Source organism: Gracilinanus agilis, chromosome 5 (assembly GCF_016433145.1).
Source record: "Gracilinanus agilis isolate LMUSP501 chromosome 5, AgileGrace, whole genome shotgun sequence".
NCBI lineage: Eukaryota > Metazoa > Chordata > Mammalia > Didelphimorphia > Didelphidae > Gracilinanus > Gracilinanus agilis.
Window position 1 is genome coordinate 1,572,513 of NC_058134.1, and position 22,683 is coordinate 1,595,195.

The 22,683-nt window shown below is 53.0% G+C and overlaps 1 protein-coding gene across 2 annotated transcripts; it reads left to right on the forward strand.

The window, feature by feature from the left end:
* The first annotated feature begins 61 nt into the window (after positions 1-61).
* On the forward strand, positions 62-21,419 carry UMAD1 (UBAP1-MVB12-associated (UMA) domain containing 1). 2 transcript variants are annotated; one of them, XM_044678047.1, is made up of 4 exons: positions 62-133; positions 781-896; positions 6,607-6,677; positions 19,991-21,419. In XM_044678047.1, the coding sequence occupies exons 2-4, from the start codon at positions 809-811 to the stop codon at positions 20,243-20,245; spliced, it is 414 nt and encodes a 137-aa protein (XP_044533982.1). In that variant the 5' UTR covers positions 62-133; positions 781-808; the 3' UTR covers positions 20,246-21,419. The 2 variants fall into 2 exon arrangements, with proteins under 2 accessions (XP_044533982.1, XP_044533981.1); XM_044678046.1 differs by having other exon boundaries at positions 111-142.
* The last annotated feature ends 1,264 nt before the right edge of the window (positions 21,420-22,683 follow it).

Consider the following 22,683-nt stretch of genomic DNA (forward strand, 5'->3'; position numbering starts at 1 on the left):
GAACTTCCGGAACAGCGGGGTGGTGGGCCGCGATCACGCCCCGGAAGTGGTTTGAAGGAGGCGGGAACGCGGTCGGGCTAGGCACCGAGGTGCGGGGGCGGCAGGTGTAGGACGCGCCTCGGAGGACTGGAAGGTGGGGAAGGTGGGGCCTCTAGCTCTTACGCGATCCCCCCCTTGGGGGCGGAGCCAAGCTTTGGGAGGGGCGGAGCTGTCCTTCCCGTTTTACAGATGGACAAATTGAGGCCGAGGAGAGGCCCTCTCCGGTCTTTGGTCACCGTGGCCTCAGCAAGTGCTCCAATCCTACAGCAGGGGAAACTGAGGCCGCGGTGGTAACAGGTTTTTCCGCTGCAGAGCCTAGCCTTGACCTTTTGCCCCAGCCTCCTGGTAACTCACAGGCGTGATGGGGAGGGGAGGGAGAGTGCGCACATCAGTTTGGGTAAGCGCCTGATGCTCCCCACAGAGGGAGCCCTGGGGCGTCTCCTGGCCCCCCCCCTCCCCGTGCCCGGCACCCTGCGGCGCAGCCCCTCTCGGTTTACAGATGAGTAGACTGAGGCAGCCCGAGGCCGCAGGGCACCGGGTTAGTGACACGGGTCACTCCGCTTCAGAGGTGACCTCAGCACTGTAGGATTTTGGACAGGGAGACCTCCCCCCTCGCCCCCCCCCCACCTCCGGCCCTCAGGCGCCCCCCATGTGTGCCTCAATCGGAGCTGTGATTGGAGTCTGAGAACCAGTAGGCGTCTTCTGTCACGTGACCTGTCTGTCTCTTGTCTATCTCTTCAGAGGACCGCAGGACAGGAGGTGGCCAGCTATGTTCCACTTCTTCCGGAAGTCCGTGGAGTCTAAGAAGGGGCTGGGGCCGGGGCCTGAGAGAGAAGCAGACGGCTTTGTCCTTTTGGGTGAGGCTTTGGGACCCGGGGCCAGAGGGAGGCTGTTTGGGTGGGCTTGTCAAGATGCCCCAGATTTGGGGTGTAAAGTCTGGACGTTCTGGAGCTGAGGCTGAGGCCTAGAACATCCTGGTGGAACTCTAGGGCGGACCTTAAGGTAGGTCCTGGGCAGTGGCAGTGGCAGTGGCAGGAGTCTGGAGGGCCATGCTTCCAGTCTGGCCATGAGATCCTTCTGCCTTGGCATCAGTGCCAGGAGGGCCAGAGGGGGCCCCAACTCCAACAGGGAGGTAATGGATTCACCCCAAAGTGGGATCTTCCCAGGTCTTCAGAACCCTGGATGGGCCTTATTGATCCCATCTCACAGAGAGCCACCCCAGCAGCTGTGACTGACGGGAGGGGGCAGTGCAGGGGTGCCCAGAATTGATGCAAGGTGCCCAGTCTGGGCGTGAGGCACTCACACTGGACACGAGCCACCCAGACCGGGCATGAGGTGCTCAAACCAGACACTAGGTGTCCAGACTGTACACAAGGCACTCAGACTGGGCACAGTATACCCAGAATGGATGTGGAGGTGCCAAGAGGATCTGTACAAGAGAAAGTTAGCTGTGGTGGTCCTGGGGAGAGAGCAGTTTAGCAGCTAGAGGGCAGGGGGCTGGCTGTGCAGAGGAGCCCAGACCGGATACAAGGTGCCAAGAGGATCTGCAGAAGAGGAGGGAGAAGGCTGGCACTCATGGGAGGGCTTTCAGAGCCCCCCTAAGTGTTGGTGGCACTGGGGAGAGAGGCTCGGCTAGCGAGACCATCCGGCTACCCCATGCTGAGGGGCTCTCAGCATCCCCAGGGAGAAGTTCCTTGGCCCCTTTACTTTAGACCCTTTTTCTCATGGGAGAGGCCAGCCCGGAAGTCCCATTTCTGGGTGGGCCTCAGCTGTTTCTCTGCACTCTGTGCTGGCAGTTCAAGCTCCAGCCCCCCACCCCGAGCAAGAATGAGTCCAAGGGTGCCCCCACCCCACTATTCTCACTAGGGGATCATTCTTGGTCCTTTGGACCTCCTCTCTCTGACTAGAGAGGCCTTGAGTGACAGACTCAGAGCAAACTCCCGCCCTAAGGCCTAGCCTACCCTGGGCTTCTATAGCCTACAGCAGGGGTCGGCTCTTGAGCCATATCTGGCTCCACCTCCTGCCGGGCAGAGCCCCAGGATGTGCCCCAGGGGGCCCTTCCGCCTCCATCCTCCTCCTTCCGCAGGCGTTTATGGCTCTCACGGCCAAAAAGGTTGCAGACCATTGGCCTACAGGGTGAAGGAAAAGCCAGGGTGAGGCCCCTTGGCTTGGTGTTTGTTCTGGTCAGTAGATTCAGCTGACTCGAGTTCAGATCTACCTCCAGCAGTCACCAGCTAGATGACCGTGAGCCTCAGTTTCTCCTAACTAGGAGGCACAGAAGTTGGTGGCAGCCTTGCTTCCCAAAGCTGTTTACTCCCATGTCTCTGGATGGATGGCGAGAGTCCTTTAGTAACCTCTGGCATTACTCTTCCAGACTCTGGCCTGGGCAGCTCCTCAGACCACTCACCTCGCTACCAGAGAGTGGCAGGGGCTGCAGGGGTGATCCCATTCCCTCCCCCCGGTGAGCTGCTCCACAGCCTGTGCCCCCCTGACTCTCCTCTGTGTCCTCCTGCCTTCATTATTTCACCAGAAAGCCCCGATGAGGTCTAAGAGGCCAGACATCCCACCCTGCCCTTGTTAAAGGAGGAAGCCAAGGTGAGGAAAGGGTCCTCAGACTCTGCTGCCTCCTCAGTGGCCCCTTCTGGATTGTGCCCAGGTGAGCCTCCCTCCAGGAGACCTGGAGAGGCTGGGCTTCTGGAGGGAAGAGGCTTGAGGCTCAGAAGACTTGTCAGGGGTCCAGAATCATCCGGGCAAAAGGTCCTGAGGGCCCTATCTGGCTGAGGAATGAGAAGAGGTTGGGCTCCACCAACAGTATGCATGGAGATTTGGCAACTGATTGGATGGGGGCAGGGGCAGGGATGGCCCCAAGGTTGTGAACCCCTTACCCCAGCAGGATGGTGGCCTCGTCAGAAGCAGGGACGTTCAATAGACGAGGCTTTGAGACACTGAACTTGAAGTGTAGAGCTCAGAGCAGAGCTGTGAGTCTACTGTGTAGAGATGATAGTAGATGATTAAGAAAGAAGAGAGAGCCCAGGACAGAGCTTTGGGCGACCCCCATGGTTAGTGTGGAAGAAACCCCACAGAAGAGACAGAAATGAGAGAACCAGGAGAGAGCTGTGTCTCCCAGCGTCCAGGAGGAGAGGATCATTGACTAAAGAGAGGCCAGGATGGACAAGAATGGGAAGAAGACCGTGTCTTGGACAATTAAGAGGGCAGCCGGCAGCCAGGAGAGAGCCGAGCAGCCAGATGACCGAGCAGGGAGAGCAGAGGAATCGGGGGCAGCCAGGACTTTGGCTAAGAAATGGAGGAGAGATCCAGGAAGATCCAGGAAAGCCTGGTGGGGTTGAGGGAGGGTTTTCTAATGTTGCAGGCTTGTCTAAGAACACACTCGTGTGAGGGGACAGCACTTTGGTGTGACCCGGTTTGAGGCCTAGCTCTGCCATCTCCTGGCCCAGTGACCTCGGGGCAAATGGCCTAACATATTTTGAGCCTGTTTCCTTATCAGTCAAATGGGGGGTTCTGGATTTGCCCTGCCTGCCCCTCCAAGGTCCTCCTGAGTAAAGTGCTTTGTAAAGCTTCCAACATAGTCCTGTCTCCAGGCTCCCATCTCACTGAATCTCTATCAGATCTCCTTGAGGCTGAGAATCAGAGACCGAAGAGCGGACCAGAAAGGAGGGACACCTGGAAGATTCCCCAGAATCTTTGAGAGCTCGTAAACTCCATTTGGATTTGGCAGGACAAATTTGCACGGGTTCAGCTCTACCTGTTTAACACAACTAAAACTTTTTTAAAAGAATTTTTATTGGTTAATTTAGAATATTTTTCCATAGTCACGTGATTCGTGTTCTCCCCCTCCCAGAGCCCACGAGCAATTCCACTGGGTTTTACATGTGTCATTGAGCAAGACCTATTTCTGTATTATTCATATTTGCACTGGGGTGATCGCTTAGAGTCTGCATTCCCAATCATACACCCATCGCCCCATGGGATCAATGATACGCTTCTCTTCTGCGCACAACTACAGCTTTGACCCAAGGAGCCCGTCAGCATTGTCTGCCCAGGCCAAGGAGGACTGCTGGGTGCTGGAAAGGTCCCCAGCTCAGGGACTGCCTCACCATCCCCAAACTCCCTTTTGGCAACTTGGGTAAATTTCATTTGGAGTCACTTTCATTTGACCATCTTTGCAAATGACGTTTTTCCCAGAATGACTTGCAGGATTCACATGGGAGAGTGAGAGTGGGCATTCCTACTCTGCATAAGGGGCTATCTTGGTTCTCAGTGCCGATCTTGACAGAGAGCACAGCAGTTTGGAACGACATTCTCTCTTCAGTAGCCGTCCGTAGGCCTCTACATTCGAGGGCCTCCCTGGGCCCCCTGTCAAACTTGAATAAGCAATGCTGTCTCCAGACCTGGGGGAATGCCTCCCCACTTCTTCCAGAGCTTTGGGGTTTTGTGCCAGAAAGGACCCACTTCTTAGCCCAGGGCTAAAAGCCTCTTCCCCGACAGGGAATCACTGGGTGGGGTTGAGTTGGTGTTCCTGGGAGTGTGGTCTGGATGAAAGGATTATACTGCTGAGAGAAGGAGGCATTTACCCATTTCTTTGGTGATCGCCTTCTAAGCCTTCTTCCCTGATGATTTTCCCCTTTACATTTCACTCTGTGCGCATGTGCCTAACCTATTCTGTAGCTCTTCGCAAAGACTGCTTTTCTTCAGAGGCGAAAAATAAGACAGCTGAGCAATCTGTTCTTGTCGTTTGCATATGTAAGAAATGTCAGTGAAGACACTTCTGTGAGCAAAATCATTTTTTTAGCTTTCCTTTTGAAGCCAGTTTTGGAAACTGGAAACTCCGAGAAACACTGGTACAGTTCGAACCATCAGAGTAATCAGAAAATAATACTTTAATCCTGGCTAATCCACTTCGTTGACCTATTTGTGGTGATTTGTCTTGTGCCAGCTACTCACCAGAAAACTGATCCGGAGATGAGCTCTTCGCTTTGTCTGATGGGTAGCATTTCAGCCCATTTTAAGAGTCGGTTATTTAGCGTCTCTGGCCTTATCAGAAACTAACTGCTGATCCTTTGGTTTAATTTGTGAATGAAACCAGGTCGGTTCCCCTCTGACGGGCGTAAGGCCTGAAAGGTATGGCAGTGTCGCCAGCCTCGGCAATTAAGGGAAACTTGGGCTTTTGTTGAGAATTCCTTCCTTGGTAGCTCGAGAGGTTTTTTGGAGGTGAAACATCAAGGTGGACAATCCTTGTGGGAAATTTCTAGGTCTGGCTCTAGCGCTTGAGGATGACACGTAGCCGCTGGCCAATCACTGAGTTTTCCGACTGAAGACCTTCAGTCCAGATGAGCTCTTTTTGTCATTGTTCTGACGTTTTGCTTAGAATTTATTTTCTTGACATTTTTGAGCTAAAAAACTAGAAAGTGGCCTCAGGAACCCCAGCTATATGGTAACTTGGGGGTATTTTCCCTTTCATTGAAGCTAAGAGCTGATTCTTTCAGGGATCTTCCCTGCCAAGAAAAGGCACTCAGTTTGTCTCCGTCCTCAAGTTTCTTCTACCTCTCATCTTCTGATACATACATGTGTGTCTCTGTGTAGCTCTACATACAAACACATGAATGCATACATAGGCAGAGATTCCTGGGATAGCTTACTTCATCCTGGATAATCCCCTGCTGGCTGTACTCCTTCTTGCCTTTGTGTTCTTTGATAGATGTCTTTTCTGAGGCGCGATTTTGCCATCTGTAGAATGGGAAAATAGGTGTCATGAATAGAATTGATCCCAAAGGCAAGAAGACCCAGATTAAAATCTGGCTGTATGATCAAGAATAGGTTTCTTAAAAATCTTTTGGTGCCCCAAGTAACTTCTAGGACCATCCCGTAGGTTCAGCAAGCATTTATTAAGTGCTTCTTGTGTGCTTGACACTGTGCTAAATGCTGAGGGGCCAGGAAGGATTCCCTGCCCTTGGAGAGCTCCTATTCTAGTTGGAGAGACAACATGCAAACTGCTGTGAACATCGGAGATGTGTGCAGAGTGGAGAGGAGGTCCCTTCAGGGTGGGGGAGGGAGGACCCGGAAAGCCTTTCGGCAGAAGGAGGCCGAGGTGAGCAGAAAGAGCTCAGCATCCCAGGGCTGAGGAAGTGCCATCTGCCTCCCTGCAGGGAGTTTCCGTCCTAGGTATTCCCTACCTTGTCATCATGGACCTCCAGCTGAAAGAAGCACTAGCCTTGCGCTCTGGGCTTCTCCAGTTCTTAATCCCATATTCCCAAACTCCATCTTGGACCAGAACATTTTTGAGAAGGCGCGTCTCTGGTGACGGTATGTGTTTTTGCGCGTGGATGTGGCCTCTACATGTAGAATGGTAATTATTCTACTACATACCACAACATTCTCATCCCAGGGCAAAGTCTGTTTGTAAGAAGCCCCATTTCTCCCTGGTACTGTGAAACATGAAGCCGTCTCCCAGCTGGTTTCCAGAAAATCCTAGGAAGTCGTTGTGGCTGAGCCCGAGAGAAGGCAAAGGCGTCTGCGCCCCTCCTAAAGTTCTTTCTTATTGCTTTGAAGGTGACCCGGCAAATGAGCAGAGAACATCACCCCGAAGTAGCCCTCCGGCGGGAGCACAACAGCCTTCAGAGGTAAGAGGCAGCGCCTCCTTTCCTGTGTCTTTGATGACGAGTCTTTGGGGGATGGCAGGGCCCCGGCTGCTGGGGCCGTAGTAATTCTGCTCTTTCTCTGAGGACTCTGTAAACGGGGAGCCTGGCTAAGCCCAGAAGATGAGGGCTATTGGAGATGGCCTGAGCCAGCCTTCACTCTGGTGCTAGCTTCCTTGCTCAGGGGTTGCAGGAACCGAATGGTTCAACCAAGGCCCAAGCGTTTACCATTCCTTCCTCTGAGGATCCATTCCACGGTTTCTTGCTGTTCATCCGTTATTTCTGGGGAACCCTTTAAACTTTTTCATTGAGGGTTTGTTCCCTCTTCCCTAATGATACGTATCGATTCATTGGGTTGTGCCCCAAACTGCAATCCCAGTCACTTCCTTCCTTTTTCTGAGTCTCTTGTTTTTTGCTTGGAAGCATCACTGGTTTCCAAGCTTTCTCTCTTATCTGGCTTTTGAGAAGGAGGCGTGATTGGGCATCTGCTCTGTTGGCGCCTTCTCCACTCACAGCCTCCCTGTTTTCTTGTCCACACAATGAGCCCTGGACGGGGTCATCTCGGGGATCAGCGGCACGCTGGCTGCCATGTATAATTGGAAGCCCATTGCCCCATCCGTTCTGAATTAGTGGGTCTCCTCTCCCCACACAACTGTTCACTCCTCCAACAAGGTAAGGCCAGTTTGCTAGTCACCCCTCTTCTGGGGGCCCACGTGCTTATGTGCCATTAATGCTACCACCTAGCCTCTCCCAATACTCTGGGGAGTAGCCTTTAGGCCTGGGAGGGGGGTGGATTCCTTTCAGTCTGTTCCCTTGAGCTCTGTGGCTGTCGAGCAAGACCTCTGGCAGGGTGGGAACCCAGGGGAGCCTCATTGTATGGGCAGGGAAGGTCTCTCCAGAGTGATACCAGCCTTCCTTTTCTCCTTTGGAATAAACAGCCCAGTCCCTTGGGGCATTCTTGTGCTGCCCCCGCATTTGGAATAGCCACAGAATAAGGTCTTGGCAGTGAACTCCTGCTGTGGTTGCTCTGCAGCCCGAATGGGAGAGAACGCAGAAGGCAAAGGGCCGTTTCCTGTCTGGGGCCATTGGAGACGGGACATCCCCAGGGCTGTGGGACGATGGTGTGCTTGTCTCTGTGTGCCACAGATGGGCCAGCAAGTAATTCATTGTCCAGGCCTCCGTCTTTGAGCCTTGGGGCTGGCTCAGCCACCTCAGCCATTCTTCCTCCTGCAGAAAAACAAGGAGGAGGGGGAGAGGCTGCTTGTGTACCTGCATCTCTGGTTCGCCAGAAGGAGTTGGGACTCGAAGCTTCCTGAGGTCAGGAACTGAGGGGCTGTGACCGGGTTGTCTTGTACCCCCAGCGTCTTCGAGAGGCCTTTGAGCACACAGTGCCTGGCATACTGTCATCACTTAAGAAATGCTTATCGACTCATCGCCGGCTTGGGTAGAGAGCCGGAGAAGATTTGGGGGAAGGAGGAAGGTCCACGTGCTAATGGTCTCCCGGGGTTTTAGAGACTGTTACGTGCAAGAGGGATTAGACTTGTTCTGCTTTGCCCCAGATGGGGAAACTGGGAGAACGGGCAGATTGAGGCCTGATACAGGGAAATACAAGGGCCGCTTGAACTTCCATGGAGAGAAGTAGAGGCTGGGGGCAGCCATTTGTTGAGAACGTTAGAGAGGGAATTCTTGGCCAAGTACTGTTTGGACTCAGAGGCTTCTAAAGGCCCTTTTCATACTGAGATTCTGGGATCATGAAGAAGAAGAGAGGTTTGGACCAGAGTTCCTCTCTTCACTGCCCTTGGTGGCTTCTGGAGGAAGCACTGCAGTGGGGGCTTGTGCCCCCCAACTCCTCAGGGCTGACCACGGAGCCCCAAGTACCCAATCTGTCGAGGTGAGCACATTGGGATGGAAGCTCCTGACCTGTCCCACACGCTGGCAACATCATGTAGGTTTGGATTAGGCTTTCAGACAGGAAGAGCAGGGCCATTTCCTTGGCTGCACCATGGTGTTGAGAAGAGCACGTAGACCTCTGATGTCTTGGAATTCCATTCTTGGGAGAGCACCCACAGGCTGCTACGAGGCAACCTAAAACTCGGAAGTTATTCCCCAGAGCAACATGGCATCTCTTTATGTAGAGACTTGGCTCAGCCCCTGGGAAATCTGATTGGTAATGGGGAAATGCTGCCGACATCCTTAGGCACAGCTCCTCCCGGGTGCATCCCCACCCAGTTTGGTTCCAGTCTCTAAAGAGAACTCACTGGACTTTGGTCTGCTCTGAAGAGCCTCAGCCTCTCTTTGGCTCTACATAATGGCTCATGTCAGGTTGCCTTCAAAAGGAACAAAAGATCTCATTTCCAGATCTGACTTCCAAAGCAGGCAGCTACCAGGTGTTTGCCCAGCTCCGTAGAAAACACAAGAAACCATCATTCTTACAAGAGAGGGCACGTTCTCCATAGCGGCATCTTTTCTGGCAATGGCAACGAAACAGAAAAGCAAACTTCTTAAAAAACTCCTTAGACCAGCGATGGGCCAACTTTTGAAAGAGGGGCCAAAGGAAAGGAAACGCTCATCTGTCAGCCTGTTTCCAAGGCAGCTCTTTTGAAGTTTCATTGTATTGTATCCCACTCGTGGTATTCGTCAGATTAGGAAGAACGTCTCCAGGCCAGATAGAACATTTCAGGGGGCCGCATCTGGCTGCAGGCTGTAGTTTGCCCATCACTGCCTTAGACCAAGTTCAGCTCTTTGGAAAATCCTGGACTGTTGTGGGGTTTCTGGCCTCCAGAATCATCTCTTCTGTTTAGGGGGGAAACTGGTTATTCATTGGAAAGAACCCTAAAAGGGTCCAGCGAGAAGGGACTCAGAGCCCCCTTGAATAAGAACCTTCAGGGTCATCCTGGAGATTTCATGGCCTCTATCCCAAGCCCCCATTTGATAGATGAGACGGAAGTCAGTGATGGGTCCCTCTCCCTCCCTGGCATGTTTGTCTGGCCTTGACTTGAAGACTTCCAGGGAGGGGGCGCACACTGCTTCTCAGGGCTTCCCAAGGCCCTTGTGGAGGGCTCTCCATATTGGGCTTTCCTCTTCTGCCCCAGCCTTAGGGGGTGTCTGTATGTCTGCCTGTGGCTTTAGGGCCAAGAAGAACCAGACTATTTTCTCTTACAGGCCAGGCCTTCCGATATTTGAGACAGGGCTCGTGTCCTCACTAAATCAGCTGTTTGTGCGTGGCGTGACCTTCAGGCCCCTCCAGGCCCAAACCCCATGTGCAGAAGGTCTCAGCTGGGGGGCCGAGGACAGCAGGACTCTCATCCCTCACCCTCCATGAGCCCAAGGTGGCAGGAGCTCTGGGTTGCCCCATCACCTTGGGAGAAGCTCCTCAGACTTCCGCTCCTCACCCTACGTTGTTGTTCTGGGCGCTCCCCGTCTGCGTTCTCCCAGTGTCTTCCAGGGGAGCTTCTTGGCCTGTGTTGGGCCCTGCACCCTCTTGGCTGGCCATCTGGTGGGACCTGTGGTTTGCTGGTCATTCAAGGAAGTGCTCAGTTTCCATGAGAGGGTGCTGAAAGGTGAGCTGTAGCCTTGGTTCCTCTCTAGCCTTCGAGTGTGCCAGGGTCCAGGCTCTGGGCCCCTTCCCGTCCTGTGGATATTTCAGCATGAAGCCATTGGCTTTCTGTTTGACATCCATCCGGGCCCTCGCTCTGGGACCTGCCTTCGTCCCTTTGCCAGCAGGCTTTTCCTGCTGATTGCCTGTAAACTGCTTCTCAAACACCAGGCATCGTGGGTGATGGTCTGTGGCGTGCTCACACCCACTGTGTGTAAGCCATGGGTGCCTTGGCTGCCCTGTGACATTCCAGGAGTCATAGACCCACAGCCTTACTGGAAAAGGATGGGCATTAAAGGGATGGGCTCAGAGCAGAGCTCGGGCTCAGCCCAGGTGTAATTCAAGCCATTCTGGGTCTCCTTTCCAAAGGAGGATTTCCCCCTTCTTCCTCTGTACCTTCGTTACTGAAAGGCCGGCTCTCTTCCCTTCCCCCCAGGCTCCAGGGGCAGGGGTGGGTGTCTTCTACCCCCGACAAGTCACAGGTGAGACTCTTGGGACGAGGAAGCTGCCCAGGGATTGTCCGAGGCCCTTCCCTTGTGGGCCTCGCTGCACCGGAGACAGACCTGCCTGGGGAAACTGAAGATTCTCCCCTCGTCAGGGAGGGGCACAGCGGGCGGCTTCAGAGGTGCTGGTCAGGCTCAGTACGGAAACCTTTTTGTAATGAAGGTGATTGAAATGTAGGCGAGGCACAGAGGGAAGACAGCTGTCCCAGAGGCCAGTCCGCCAGCATGACCCCTCAGTGGCGAAGAAGGAGGCCTCCCGGTGCATAGACTGAAGGAAGATGGTTTGAAGTGATGCCCTCTAGTCGGGGACTCCCCGGGGCCTCTAGATACTTGCAGGTCCTGGCGCAGACAGCCTGGGGCAGCCTTGAACCCTCACAGGTAGGCATTGGCTGTTGGGAGGAATGCAGGAAAAAAGCCATGTTTGGAAGCCTCCTTAGTAGCCAAGGTATGTCCTGAGCTGCCAGGCATCTCCTCAGCCCGAGTCCCCGAGGAAGGATGCCCAGGCCAGAAGGGACCAAGCTGCCTTCTCATCCAATTCACGTCTACACCAGCCCAGTCCGTGAGAAGGAGTCAGGGAGGAGGAGCACACGGATCAGTCCAGTGGAAGCTCTGGTGCTTCCATGCTGCCCTCCTGCTCATCTCCGGACAGTTGCCCCCCGGTCAGTGTGGCTTGGGAGCCAAATAGGAGGCGGTCCATGGCTTCGGGCCCGTCTCATTGGGTCCAGTTCAGATCCCGTCTGTCCTTTCGGCATCCCCGTGCCTTCCAGCGAGGCTGCGGTCCCTGGGGACCTCTGCAGGAGGACTGGGAGGAAGGAGCAGGGTACAGAACGTGGCCCAGAGGAGCCTTTCCCCAGGCGGGGAGTCACCTGCTTCACCTCGGGAGATTTCGTTCTACAGCTTGTGCTGAGCCTTCGTCCCTTCCAAGTGTCTGAGCTGGAGAATGGCCCGATGGAGGGACGAATGAATGGAGCGTTTATTAAGAACCCACAGAGGGCCGAGGCCTGGGGAGGCCCACACAAAAGATGGCTGGGCCCTGCTCTCCGAGAGCTCCCATTCTAATGGGGGGGGATACCTGCCAGTCACAGAGAAACGTGCTGCCTTCTGCTTCCCCCTCAGGGGACCCCAACACTTCGGCTGGACTCGCGTGCCCTGTGAGGAGCGGTTGGTTGGCGCTGGCGCCTTTGCCCATAGCTGCTGCTTGTTCGGGCTGGAATGAAGCAGGCGTTCTGAGGGGCCCTCCCAGACCTGTCTGCCTGCTTGGCGGTGAGCAGCGGTTGCTGCTGGTGACCTCTGCAGTTACTTATTTCACCCCTCACTGATTGGTGGGGCTGGGCTAGAAGCAGGCCTTGGGGGGCACGTCCAGTCCAAGGCTCAGGGGCTCAGGCTCCAAGATGGGACAGCAGTCAGAGTGGGGAGCCTGCGCTAGACTGAGAAAACTGGCTCCTCCCGTAGTTGCTGGGTCGTTTTCTGCGCTAGCACCTGCCCTCAGAGGGTCAAGTCTGAGAAGAGAAGTGAGCACAAACTGAGACTTGGCACAGCACTTGTGCCTAGGCAGCCTGGCATTCTTGGCCTGGAAGACGTCTCGCGGACAGGGGAGAGCATCCGTGTGGAAAAACGAGGCCAAGCACATTGGCACTAAAATGGCTCTGGGTGAAGGCTGTCCTTGACAGGATGGAAGGGACTTGGGAGGGTCTCTCTGTTTCCCATTGCTGAGCTCCCTGAAGGCCCTGCAGGAGAGAGGTGAGGGCAGGAAGGACCTTGGGAGCAGACCTTCGTGGGGGGCACGAGGGAAGTGTGTGAGAGGCCCCCAATTCCGTGCTTGCAACCTAGGCCTCCAGTGGAGTGACTTCTGCGAGAAATTCCAAGGATCCTGTCAGAGCTCCGGCAGCTTCGCTCCCTAGCTTCTCCTTGGCCCTGGCAGCCTCACCCAAGCCTCACCCAGCCAAGCCCTGTCCTCAGGGTGGAAGCCCTGAACACGGTGGTGAGGTATGACCTGGGGACTTGAGCAGAGGACGGGCCCCCAGCCTTCTGGTCCCCGCAGCCCGTATCCGGTCATTCTGAAAGGACGTGTGTCACAGAGTCTGCCTTGCACGTGTAGGTAAGAAAGCAAGCCAAGCCCTTCGTTCCAACTGGACCCCACCATACTCCCCTGATGAGCGTCTCCTCTGAGCCCTGCTCAGGAGTCTTGGCAGTGGTGGGGTCTGTAAGATGGTGGACTTGACCTGAGCCGATTGCCCTCATGAGGTCACAGCTATCCCGGGCCTTACCCAACAAGTGAGGCCACTCTGACAGCCACTGCCCATGTCTCTCTTCTCACGCCACCATCTTGGCACCGTCTCTTCATCCGCCTCCCTCCCACTTTCCCATTCTGGATCCATCATCAGCATCCCTGGACTTTGTGCCTCTGTCCAGCTCGCCTCCGTGTGTGCCCTCTCTCCCTGTTCGAGTGTAAGTCTCTGCCTTTGTAGTCGGTCAATGAGAAGCATTCATGGAGCACCTGCTGTGTGCCAGGCCTTGTGCTAAACACTGGGGATACAGCAGCAAAATCCCAGTCCCTGCCCGTGAGGAGCTCCCAGTTTAATGGGGAAAGTGATCTGGACCAGGTCCGTACTCCTAGCAGCTCTGCAGATGGGCATGGCACTTAGAGACTCAGGATCTCTTCGGATCTTCCCCCCAGGCTACTCTTGGCTTATGGGGTTCTGATTCTAAAGTTTCTCGTGAGTCTGGACTCGGCCTCTGCAGATGGGGCTTTCCCCCACCTCTATCCAGTGTCCCTCTTCACCTTTGGGTTCTCAGGAGAGTCTCCTGTCGAGGGCTAGGAGGGCACCTCCCCTGCCTGGCTTTTGGGGAAGTAGGAGAACTTCTTCAGCAAGCCAGCTTGCCGGGCTGGCCTTGGATTGGACTGTGTGCTGAAGGCACCTCTTGTTGGTGAATGTAGGACACTTGGTTCATCTGGCGAAGCTCCCTTCTCCAAAGCTTCTGCCTCGCCTGGATGGGAAGGAAAGATGTTGCAAAAAGAGAGAACGAGTGGGGATTGTGACCCGTAGCCTGAGGAGTTTCTGTTCTCCCCCAGCATTTCCTCTTTGGCCTGAACCTGAAGTAGATAACCTGGGCAGTACCAGCTGACCAGAGGAAAACCTCAGAGGCCATCAGGAGGATTCATTTGAAGGCTTCAGGCAGTTTCTGTTGGAGACAGAGCCAAGGAAGGGGCAGGGGCCTGTGCCTCCTTGGCTCTTGAGGCATTCTGGCCTTTGGCCATCCCTAAGACCTCCATAGACGATCTGCCCAAAGAGGGAGTCCTTGCAGGTGCAGGAAGCATGCAGGCTATCTGTCTGGCACCCCTCAGCCCTTCTCCTTTTCTCCTCATATCTCTAGTGATGCTTTCCATTATTGGTGATGTTGGTAGTTCACTCAGAGTCACCTTCTCTCCCTCCACTAGCCTGTGGCCCCTGAACCTTCAGACCTTGGCGGTCCACACCGTTTAGCTGAGCCCCATCTTCTCAGGGGCAGGGACCCAGTTTTGCCTTCCTGCCTTCCCTGAGGCCGTTGCCTGCATGAAGCAGATCCAGTGAACTTGGGAGGAAAGAGAGGGTCAGTAGAGGTCTGATGGAAGGTGTGGCCTTGAGCCAAACTCCGATCAAACTAGTGATTTCAAGGGGTAGAGAGAAGGAGAGAGCTAATGGTGGCCACGACACAGCTTGTGCAAAAGAATAGTGTTGGTGAATGGGCTCGTGCATGAGAGACAGTGTGGCTGGACCCAAGAGTCTAGGAGGAGGTGACATGCAAAGAATCGAAAAGGCAGATGGGAGGCAGACCAGGAAGGACTTCAGAGACCAAACAAATTTGAATTTACCCGTCGCAATAGGAGGCCCGGGGAGTTGCATTATGCAGGAGAATGGTGTGTCCATCGTTGCACCATTGGCATATGTCTCCTTGGTATCTGTGTGGAGGAGAGACCCTGGAGGCCTAATGTGGAGCCTGGGGCCGAGGTGCAGAGGAGGCCTGGATCTTAAGGAAAGGGATCTCATTCTACCTGGGCATGTGGGGTCCGTTAGCTTTAGGACATACATTTGGAAATGTCTGAGACCCAGTTAGTGGCTGGCCTGTAGCTGAAACCACATCCAAGAAGAGAGTGGAACCCTTGGGTGCTGGTGATGGCGCAGGGGCCATTGTTCTTTATTCCAGCAAGTCTGGGTAAACAAGGCACTCCAGTGCTGCAGCCGTTAGACCGCCACTTGGAGTCAGGAAGACCCGAACCAGTGGCTGCTGTGGGATTCCTGGCAACTCCCAGAACCTGTGTCAGCCCCCATTTCTTCATTCATAAAAGGGGGTGATAATAAGAGCCCCAGCCTCCTGGGGTTGTTGGTAGGACCGAATGAGGCAATGCAAGTAAAGGGCTCTGAATGTTAGTGGTGATTGTTATCACTAACGAGATCCTAGTGATGGAGCAATAATGATAGTAAGAGCAGTGAGTGTTTGGGAGACTGACCCTGAAATGCAGTAGGCCCCGATGGGATCTCGCCTTTGGTCGGGCTACACTTCTTGGGTCTTGGCTGCTCCTTGTCTCAGGTAGTTCTTTGCTGATCCCCTTGGGTTCTCTTAAGTAAGTTGTCTTGGTGCCAACAAGGGTGAAATAGAAACAAGCCTTCCCTAGCCCTGTGCTAGGGTGCTCCCCCCTCCCCCCCTTTATCAGCTAGACTCCTTGTTGTGGCTTCTTTCCCTCCCCAGAGCTCAGCCTGGCTTCTTTCCTCTGCCTTCGACCAAGGTCCTTTTCTCCAGAATTCCCCCGATGTCCTCAGGGCTCAGCACTCCTTCCCCCAGATACTCTCTGGTCTTCTTGGATGACTTGGCATCTCTTTCTCACCGCTTAACTTTGGGTATTTCTCGAGGCCTTCCCCGCTCTTTCAGTGATTTCATCAGTTCCCATGTTATTGTTATTGTTATTGTCTCGAGGCAGGTGGCTCATTCGTATTTCTATATATCCAGCCCCAGTTGCCTACTGGATATTTCAAACTGGATGTCCTGGAGGTTTCTCCAACCCAGCATGCCCCAAACAGGCCTCCTCTTTCTCTGAAGTCAGTGCCCAGGGCGTTGTCCATTCTAGCAATCCTCCTTGGCCCATCTCTCTCCCCCAGGTGTCCTAACCTTCCCTTTTCTGCTATAAAGTCTTTCTCACATTCGATAATGTCAGCCACCATGTTTGTTCTGGTCCCCTTCACCTCTCTCCTTGTCCTTGGTTTCCTAGCCTCTAGCCTTTTCCCCACTCTGATCCAACTGTTGCTGGAGGGTTTTCTCCTAAATGCCAGCCTGACTATGCCCCTGTGGGCACCCTCTACGTGAACTTGAATTGGCCCTTATGTTATCTCAGGGCCTAATCTGATGGGACATGCTGCTTTTTATCCATTGTCTTTTCTTCCTTCACCTTTTCCCTTTAATCCCAATGTCCCCTGCCCTCTAGGCTTCAGACCCTTCCTGCCAGAGCCCTCTCCTGAACCCACAGCTCTTTTCCATTTAGTGTGTGTACATCCTTGGCTTTTACTTATCCACAAATGTATTTTATCCCTCCAGTAGAAAAAATAAGTTCCTCAAGGATAGGGAATGCCTCATTATTATTCTTTTTTTGCCTTTTTACCTCTTGCCCCAGCATAATGCCATGCACATAGTAGGTGTTTAATAAGTGTTTATTTAAATGAATTTGTATGTGAAAAAACATATACTCTGTGGCATTATTGGGGTTACTTCCCAAGAAGGATACCATTTTGACTGTTGGTAGGCTTCCAGAATGCCAGGCATCTTTTTGATCCCAGAACTACCCAATAATAACCACCTATTATACCATTTCCAAAAACTTGAGAACCAATGAAAAATCAAATCCAGATTTATACTTTTTTCTTTAAGGACTTCAGAGTTGATTTTGTCTAGCACTTCAACAACCTGATCTCCCAGTTTTTCAAGGAATTTCTTTAAAAGTTTGAAAATCTTTAAAAAGCCCAAAAGATTTAAAAAAAAATAGGAAAGATTGCTAAAGATGAAATAAAAGTGCCTCAGGTCAGGATGGAATGGGCCAAATAGGAGAAGTAGTGTGTGTGGGGGGGTGTCTATGGGCCTCATTAGAAGTCAAGCTAATTAAAATAGGGATGTCTAAGAATTTAAAATGTTAGGTTTTATGTTAAATATGAAAGTTCTAAAGTAATATTGTGATCACTGATTTAAAAATAGTATAGCTTAAGTCTAAATGACTTTTAGCAGCTTTATTTACAAAAAGGTGGAAAGAGTAAAAGTAGGGAAATGTAAGAAGAAGGTAGAAAATTTCACTGTAAGTGCTGCTCCAGTGTCTGGCCCAGCCCTGGCCGGACTTGATAATCTTCAGCCAGAGGACCCAGTGGTGTCTTCAGCCAGGGTTCCACCAGCACAGCCTCCTCCAGGAAAGGAAGGCCTCTCCGGAACCAGTCTCTCCAGAAGCCAGGAAAGGAAGGCCAGCGACTCACCCAGCAAGCTGATGCAGGATCTCTAAAGAAGTCCCAAAGGAGAAGTTCCTTGGACAGGAAGTTCAGGACTTTTTATAGGCCTTTTTCCATGTCCCTTCCTGTCCCTTCCCCACTTTATAGGAACCAATCGCAGTCTTTCAATTTGCCTAGCACTGCCCAGTGGGGGCGGCAGTAGCCTTTGGAGGAGTGAGCTTACTTAAGTGACTGTGAATTCTCTTACCTGGCGCTAAGTAGGGGTGATTAAGTTTTTGATCAATTAATTTAAGAGTTGCTGATTGATAGACAAAGGGCATTTGATGAGCACTCCGTCGGCAGGATTGTGGGCACGTTGGCATGTAAGTGGTCAGGGTTGGTGACCAGGACAGGGTAGTCTGCATGCTAGGAGGTGGGACGATGTTCTATCAGCAGGATTCAAACAGTAGAAGACATGTCCATTTGGCCTTTTTCTTTTGGGGGATGTCTCTGCAACCAGGGGGCTGCTGACTAGATAGCTCTCATTGTTCGGCTGTCGCTGACTTAGATTTTAGCAAAGCTGTTGGTTAAGTGCATGGTGCCATTCTTGGCTTTGTAGCTTTGGGGAATTGGTAAGTGGTCATTTCCTTGTCCTTTGCTCTGAGCAGACATTGTCCAGAGTCTTGGGGTCAGGTGTGGGGACCATGGTTTAAGAAGGACAAGGGTCAGCTAGAGAGCAGCTGCCAAGGGATGAGCTTGGGAAAACTTCCCAACAGTGAGAACAATCTCCAGTTGGGGAGAGCTGCCTAGAGAGGTGGTGAGCACCCTGTCCCTGGAAGGCTTACCACAGAGGCCAGAGGAGTCCTTGGTGGGTCTGGTCAAGTGGGGCTGAATTAGACAAGAAGCCATTGCAGCCCCCTTGCACTTCTCACGTTCTGAGATATTGCAAAGGTCTGGGTTTGAAGCACTAGGTGTGGAGTCAGTCTCTGGCTTTGAATCCTGCATCTGCCACCTTGTAGCTGTGAGAATGAATAAATCGCTTTACCCCTGAGCGCTTCGGTCTCCTCCTCTATGAAGGGGTGAGTCATATTTTCATGTGTCATAAAGTTGCTCCAAACAATACATTTTGTAAGCCAAAACCCACTCAGAATGGGAGTGACTCCCCCTCCTCTTTTTTCTCTGCTTCCCCATCTCATGGACAAGTCAAGAGGCATTTGGGCCATGTGGATATTGTTCTGAGCTATGGACTCTTCACCTTTTGGGGGTCCCCAGTCTGGGGAGGCCTCCTGAGCCAGCTCTTCTCAGAATCATGTTTTTAAATGCCTAAAATCAAACAGGTGGGATTACGGAGGAAAGCTGTGATGCTAAAAACAGAGAGCCCAAAATAGTTACCTCGAAAAGTTACCCCGCAAACCTTGGGGCAAGAACCCTCATCTAAAGGGAGAACCCAGTAGAAGAGAAGATGGGAGTGAATGGGCAGTCAGCAGTTTTAGGTGGCTAAAGAGATGGAGAAGGACAACTAGGGGAGAGGAAGACAGGAGCAAGAGGGAGAGTGTGCTGGAAAAGATGGTCTGAGGCCCTCCGTGCCCCCCGGCTGTCACCTCCCACCTGCTTGGATCCTGTCCCCGATGAAGAAGAGACTTGAGCCTGCAGTCCCCAAATGGCTCGGTTTCCCCACTGATCAATCCGTCACTGTGCTGCTATCCAAATGGTTACGTATGCTGTCGGAGTATGCATTAAACAGGTGCTAGAGATGTTCAGTGATTGGTCCTGGAGGGGATGGCGAGCTGCTGACGTTTGTGACTGGGACAGGAGCGGGAGCTCAGGCCTGCTCTAGAAAAATCTCTTGGGCAGCTGGGCGAGAGATGGAGGGGGGAGGAGAAGGGCTAGAGATGGGGCGCCATTGGGCAGGGAGGAGGCAGGGAAGACCCACACCTGGGGGCGGCACTGTGCCTGGAGGATGAAGGGTACACGTGTTGGGTGGGCAGAGCCAGCAAGATTTCATGACTGGCTAGACAGAGCTTCCCCGGAGATGAGGCGCTCTCGGAATGACAGAGGGGAGGGAAGGGAGGATTGGAGCCCAGAGCCTGTGAGAATCTGCTGACTGCCAGGATGGGGGTGAACTTCCTAGGAAGATGGGCATCTGCTGTGTGGTCTGGATCCTGGGTGACCCACTTTCCCCAAAATGGAGGGGCCCTCAAGTGGAGCCCAGTCTTTTTTTCCCTCTTCTTAATGAATAGATCCCTTATTATGGAATTTCCCCGTGACTGCTGAATTGTTTGTTAATTGTTCAGCTTAACTGATCATTTAGTCTTTTTTAAACAATATTTTGTTTTTCCCCATTACATGTAAAAACAGTTTTGAATATTTATTTTTTTTAAGTTTTGAGTTCCAAATTCTCTCCTTTTCTTATGACTGTCCTCTCCCTCCACCTGCCCTTCCACTCCTGAAATGATCAGCAATCCGATGTAGGTTTAAATGGGGGGGGCATTCACAGACCGAGGGACCCCAGATCTCTGGGGACGTGGGGCATTCGCACGAGGGTAGACATGGAGAAGGAGAGCCCTCAGAGCTGACCCCGGCTCCCTCCTCCCTGGTCCTTATAAGCGGTTCTGGCACAGGAGTAAGGAGGCTCTGCCCCGGGAGCCGGGGGCCTGCGATTGTAGGTGGGCAGGAGATCCTGGCAGCCCCTGGCACTGTCCTGGTACAAAGGTGGGCGCTCTCTCCGTCAGGTCTACCATTCTTCTTTGTTTCCTTTAGACAGACATGGGAAAGCCCCCGTGTGGGAGCGCGCCAGGCCCTCGGAAGGACGACGCAGGCCCCAGCGTGGAGGGCTGCAGCGTCGTGGTGGAGCTGCTCAGGGACGTGCCCTTCACCTTGGCGCCACACGTGCTGGCAGTGCAGGGCACCCTGGGCGACCTTCCGCAGCAGCTGCTGAGCTCCCGGGTCAGCGACGACCTGTCGCGCTTCTGGTACGACTTCACCCTGGAGAACTCGGTGCTTTGTGACCCCTAGCGAGCAGCGCCTCCGCCTATAAAGCCTCCCCTCGCTCCGTGCTCTCGTGTCATTCTTTCTGTCCGCAGCCCGGCGCTGCTCCACTTCCAGGTACTCACTCCAGAAGCAGCCTCTGCCCTGTGGGAGGACGGACGGACGGACGGGTGTCTGCACGTCCTTCTCCATGTCCTTCTCCACGTCCTTCTCCATGTCCTCGGGCCAACAGGTGGCCGGGCTCCATCTGACCTGCTGAGCCTGTCCGCCAGGTTCTCGCTCGATCTCCCTCGGTGTTTGTCCATCCATCGCTCTTTCCTTCCCCTTCCTCCCTTTGCTTTTTCATGGACATTTCCTCGGCTGCTTCCTCATGGGAGAGAGCGCTGGACTTAGAGCCGGAAAGAGCCGAGTTCAAATGTGGCCCTAGATCCTTGTTTAGCTACATGACCCTGGACGAGTCACTGAACCGCTGCCTGCCTCAATTTCCCCTGTGAAATGGGATGAACAGAGCGCGTGCCTCCCCGTTGTCGCTTCGCAGACCTTGGGGTGCCGCACGCACATGCCTCCGATGTCCCCGGAGCGACACTGTTTTTGCACAGATCAGCCGCTGCTCGTCGGCCTCTCTGGAGTGACGGATCACCCGTGGCCACGGTGTCGTCACTCCGGGAGGCCCAGCTCCTTCCTTCTCAGGCGTGGGGCAGAGGTCCGTCTCCTCCAGCCAACGGCTCCTTGGGGACATCGCCTGGGGAGCACGTGAGGGCTCCCGGGGGCCCCCCAGAACTTGGCCCGGAGCCGCCATCGTCCTGTCCACCGTAGGGACCCGGAGAGGGCAGCTGTGCTCGCGGGCTTCGTGTCGGCTGGACAAGTCACCAGAGTGGTCAGTGGAGCGCCTATCGCGGCCAAGTGGGCCTTCTTGGGAAAGGGCCGCTTGGGCTGTGTGACCAAGCAGAGAGCTGCATCCTCTAATCAAACTGAGCCCAGAAAATGTGACGCCGTTTGGGTCATCGGTTCTTAGAACCGAGGCTTTTCTCAGACGCACCCTCAGATCTAGTTTTACACTTCAGCCTTTTTCCTGAACACTGTTTTGTCAGATCTTGTCTAAAATACTCATCATTTCCTCCGTCTCTGTTACGGTGTCAAGTGCTATGATTTGCAGAAAACATTTCTGATTCTATTAAAATGAGAATTAAAATACGAAACATTTGTGTCCATTTCACATTAAGACAATGGTTTCCGTTGTATTATTCAACATCCCTGTACAATGGAGGAGTTCGTTAGGGGCCGACAAATTGAATATATTGTTGGTGAGACACAGAGAGTTTTAAGTGAAAGTCAGTTTGAAAAGAAGAGTAGTTTTATATTGCAAGAAAAGCTGCCACTGCCAGGACAGCCTCCTGGTTGGACCCCTGGTGGAAGGGGCCGCTCTGGGGGCCTTCAGCAAAGGTCAGGAGCCTTGCTGTGTTGGGTGGGGGTTCTAGGTGGAGTCAGGGTTTCCCTGAAGACGGCACCCGCGGTGTGTTTAAAGCCTAGATTAAGGGGGGCTTTTGGAAAAGGGAAATTCCAGTTCAACAGACTTTCTAGCTGACTTCAGTGAAGCCATTGTGGCTTCAGTCTTTTGATCGTCCCAAAGGAGAGCATTTTGGGCATCAGAGGAGAAGGTAGTGATTACAGCCAAGCCTTTCATTTTGAAATTGAAAAAATGAAGGGACCCCCCCCCCCCCCGGCCAAGGTTAGGTGACATGGCTGAGATCACACGGCTGCAGGACTCCACGGCATGCCCTCTGCTTCCCATTTACCTTCCTTGCTTAATACACCTCCACAGATGTGATTTCCCCCCTGAATGATCGAGGAACTCAAAAGTTCTTTAATATCAGCGTGAATTGGGAAGTTCCACAGATAGAGGCTATGGAGACCTTCCCCTTGGTTATCTCATAGAAGATTCACTGATGTTTACATGCCATTTGTTCTCCTTTCTAAAAGGAGAAGCAGAGGAATGAATGAGAGGCTGGATGACTCAATGGACAGTGTGCTAGCTGGGAGTCAGGAAGACTTGAGTTCAAACTCTAGCTCTGCCACTCATTGGTTATATGGCCATGGAAAGTCATTTAATGTCTCCGAGTCTCAATTTTCTCGTCTGTCAAATGGGAGTTATAGCTAGTTCCTTCTGATGTGAGCCTCAAGTGAGATAACATGTACAAATTCTTCCTACTCCATAAAAGTGAATGAACAGAAAGACATTTTGCTCAGTTTTGAATGGATGATCGAAGCTTACTTGCTTTTGTTTTTTAATCTTATTGCAAAAATTCCAAGAATAGCTCAAGAACCATCGGAAACTCCAAGATGCGTAAGTGGTCTTCTGTCTTCAAGTAATATGAGACAAGTTTTTGACTCCTTGCCCTGCAGTTGTTTCCAGGTAACTCTTTTCCCAAGAACTGGACCCTACTTGGAACAAAATTCTGTGTTAA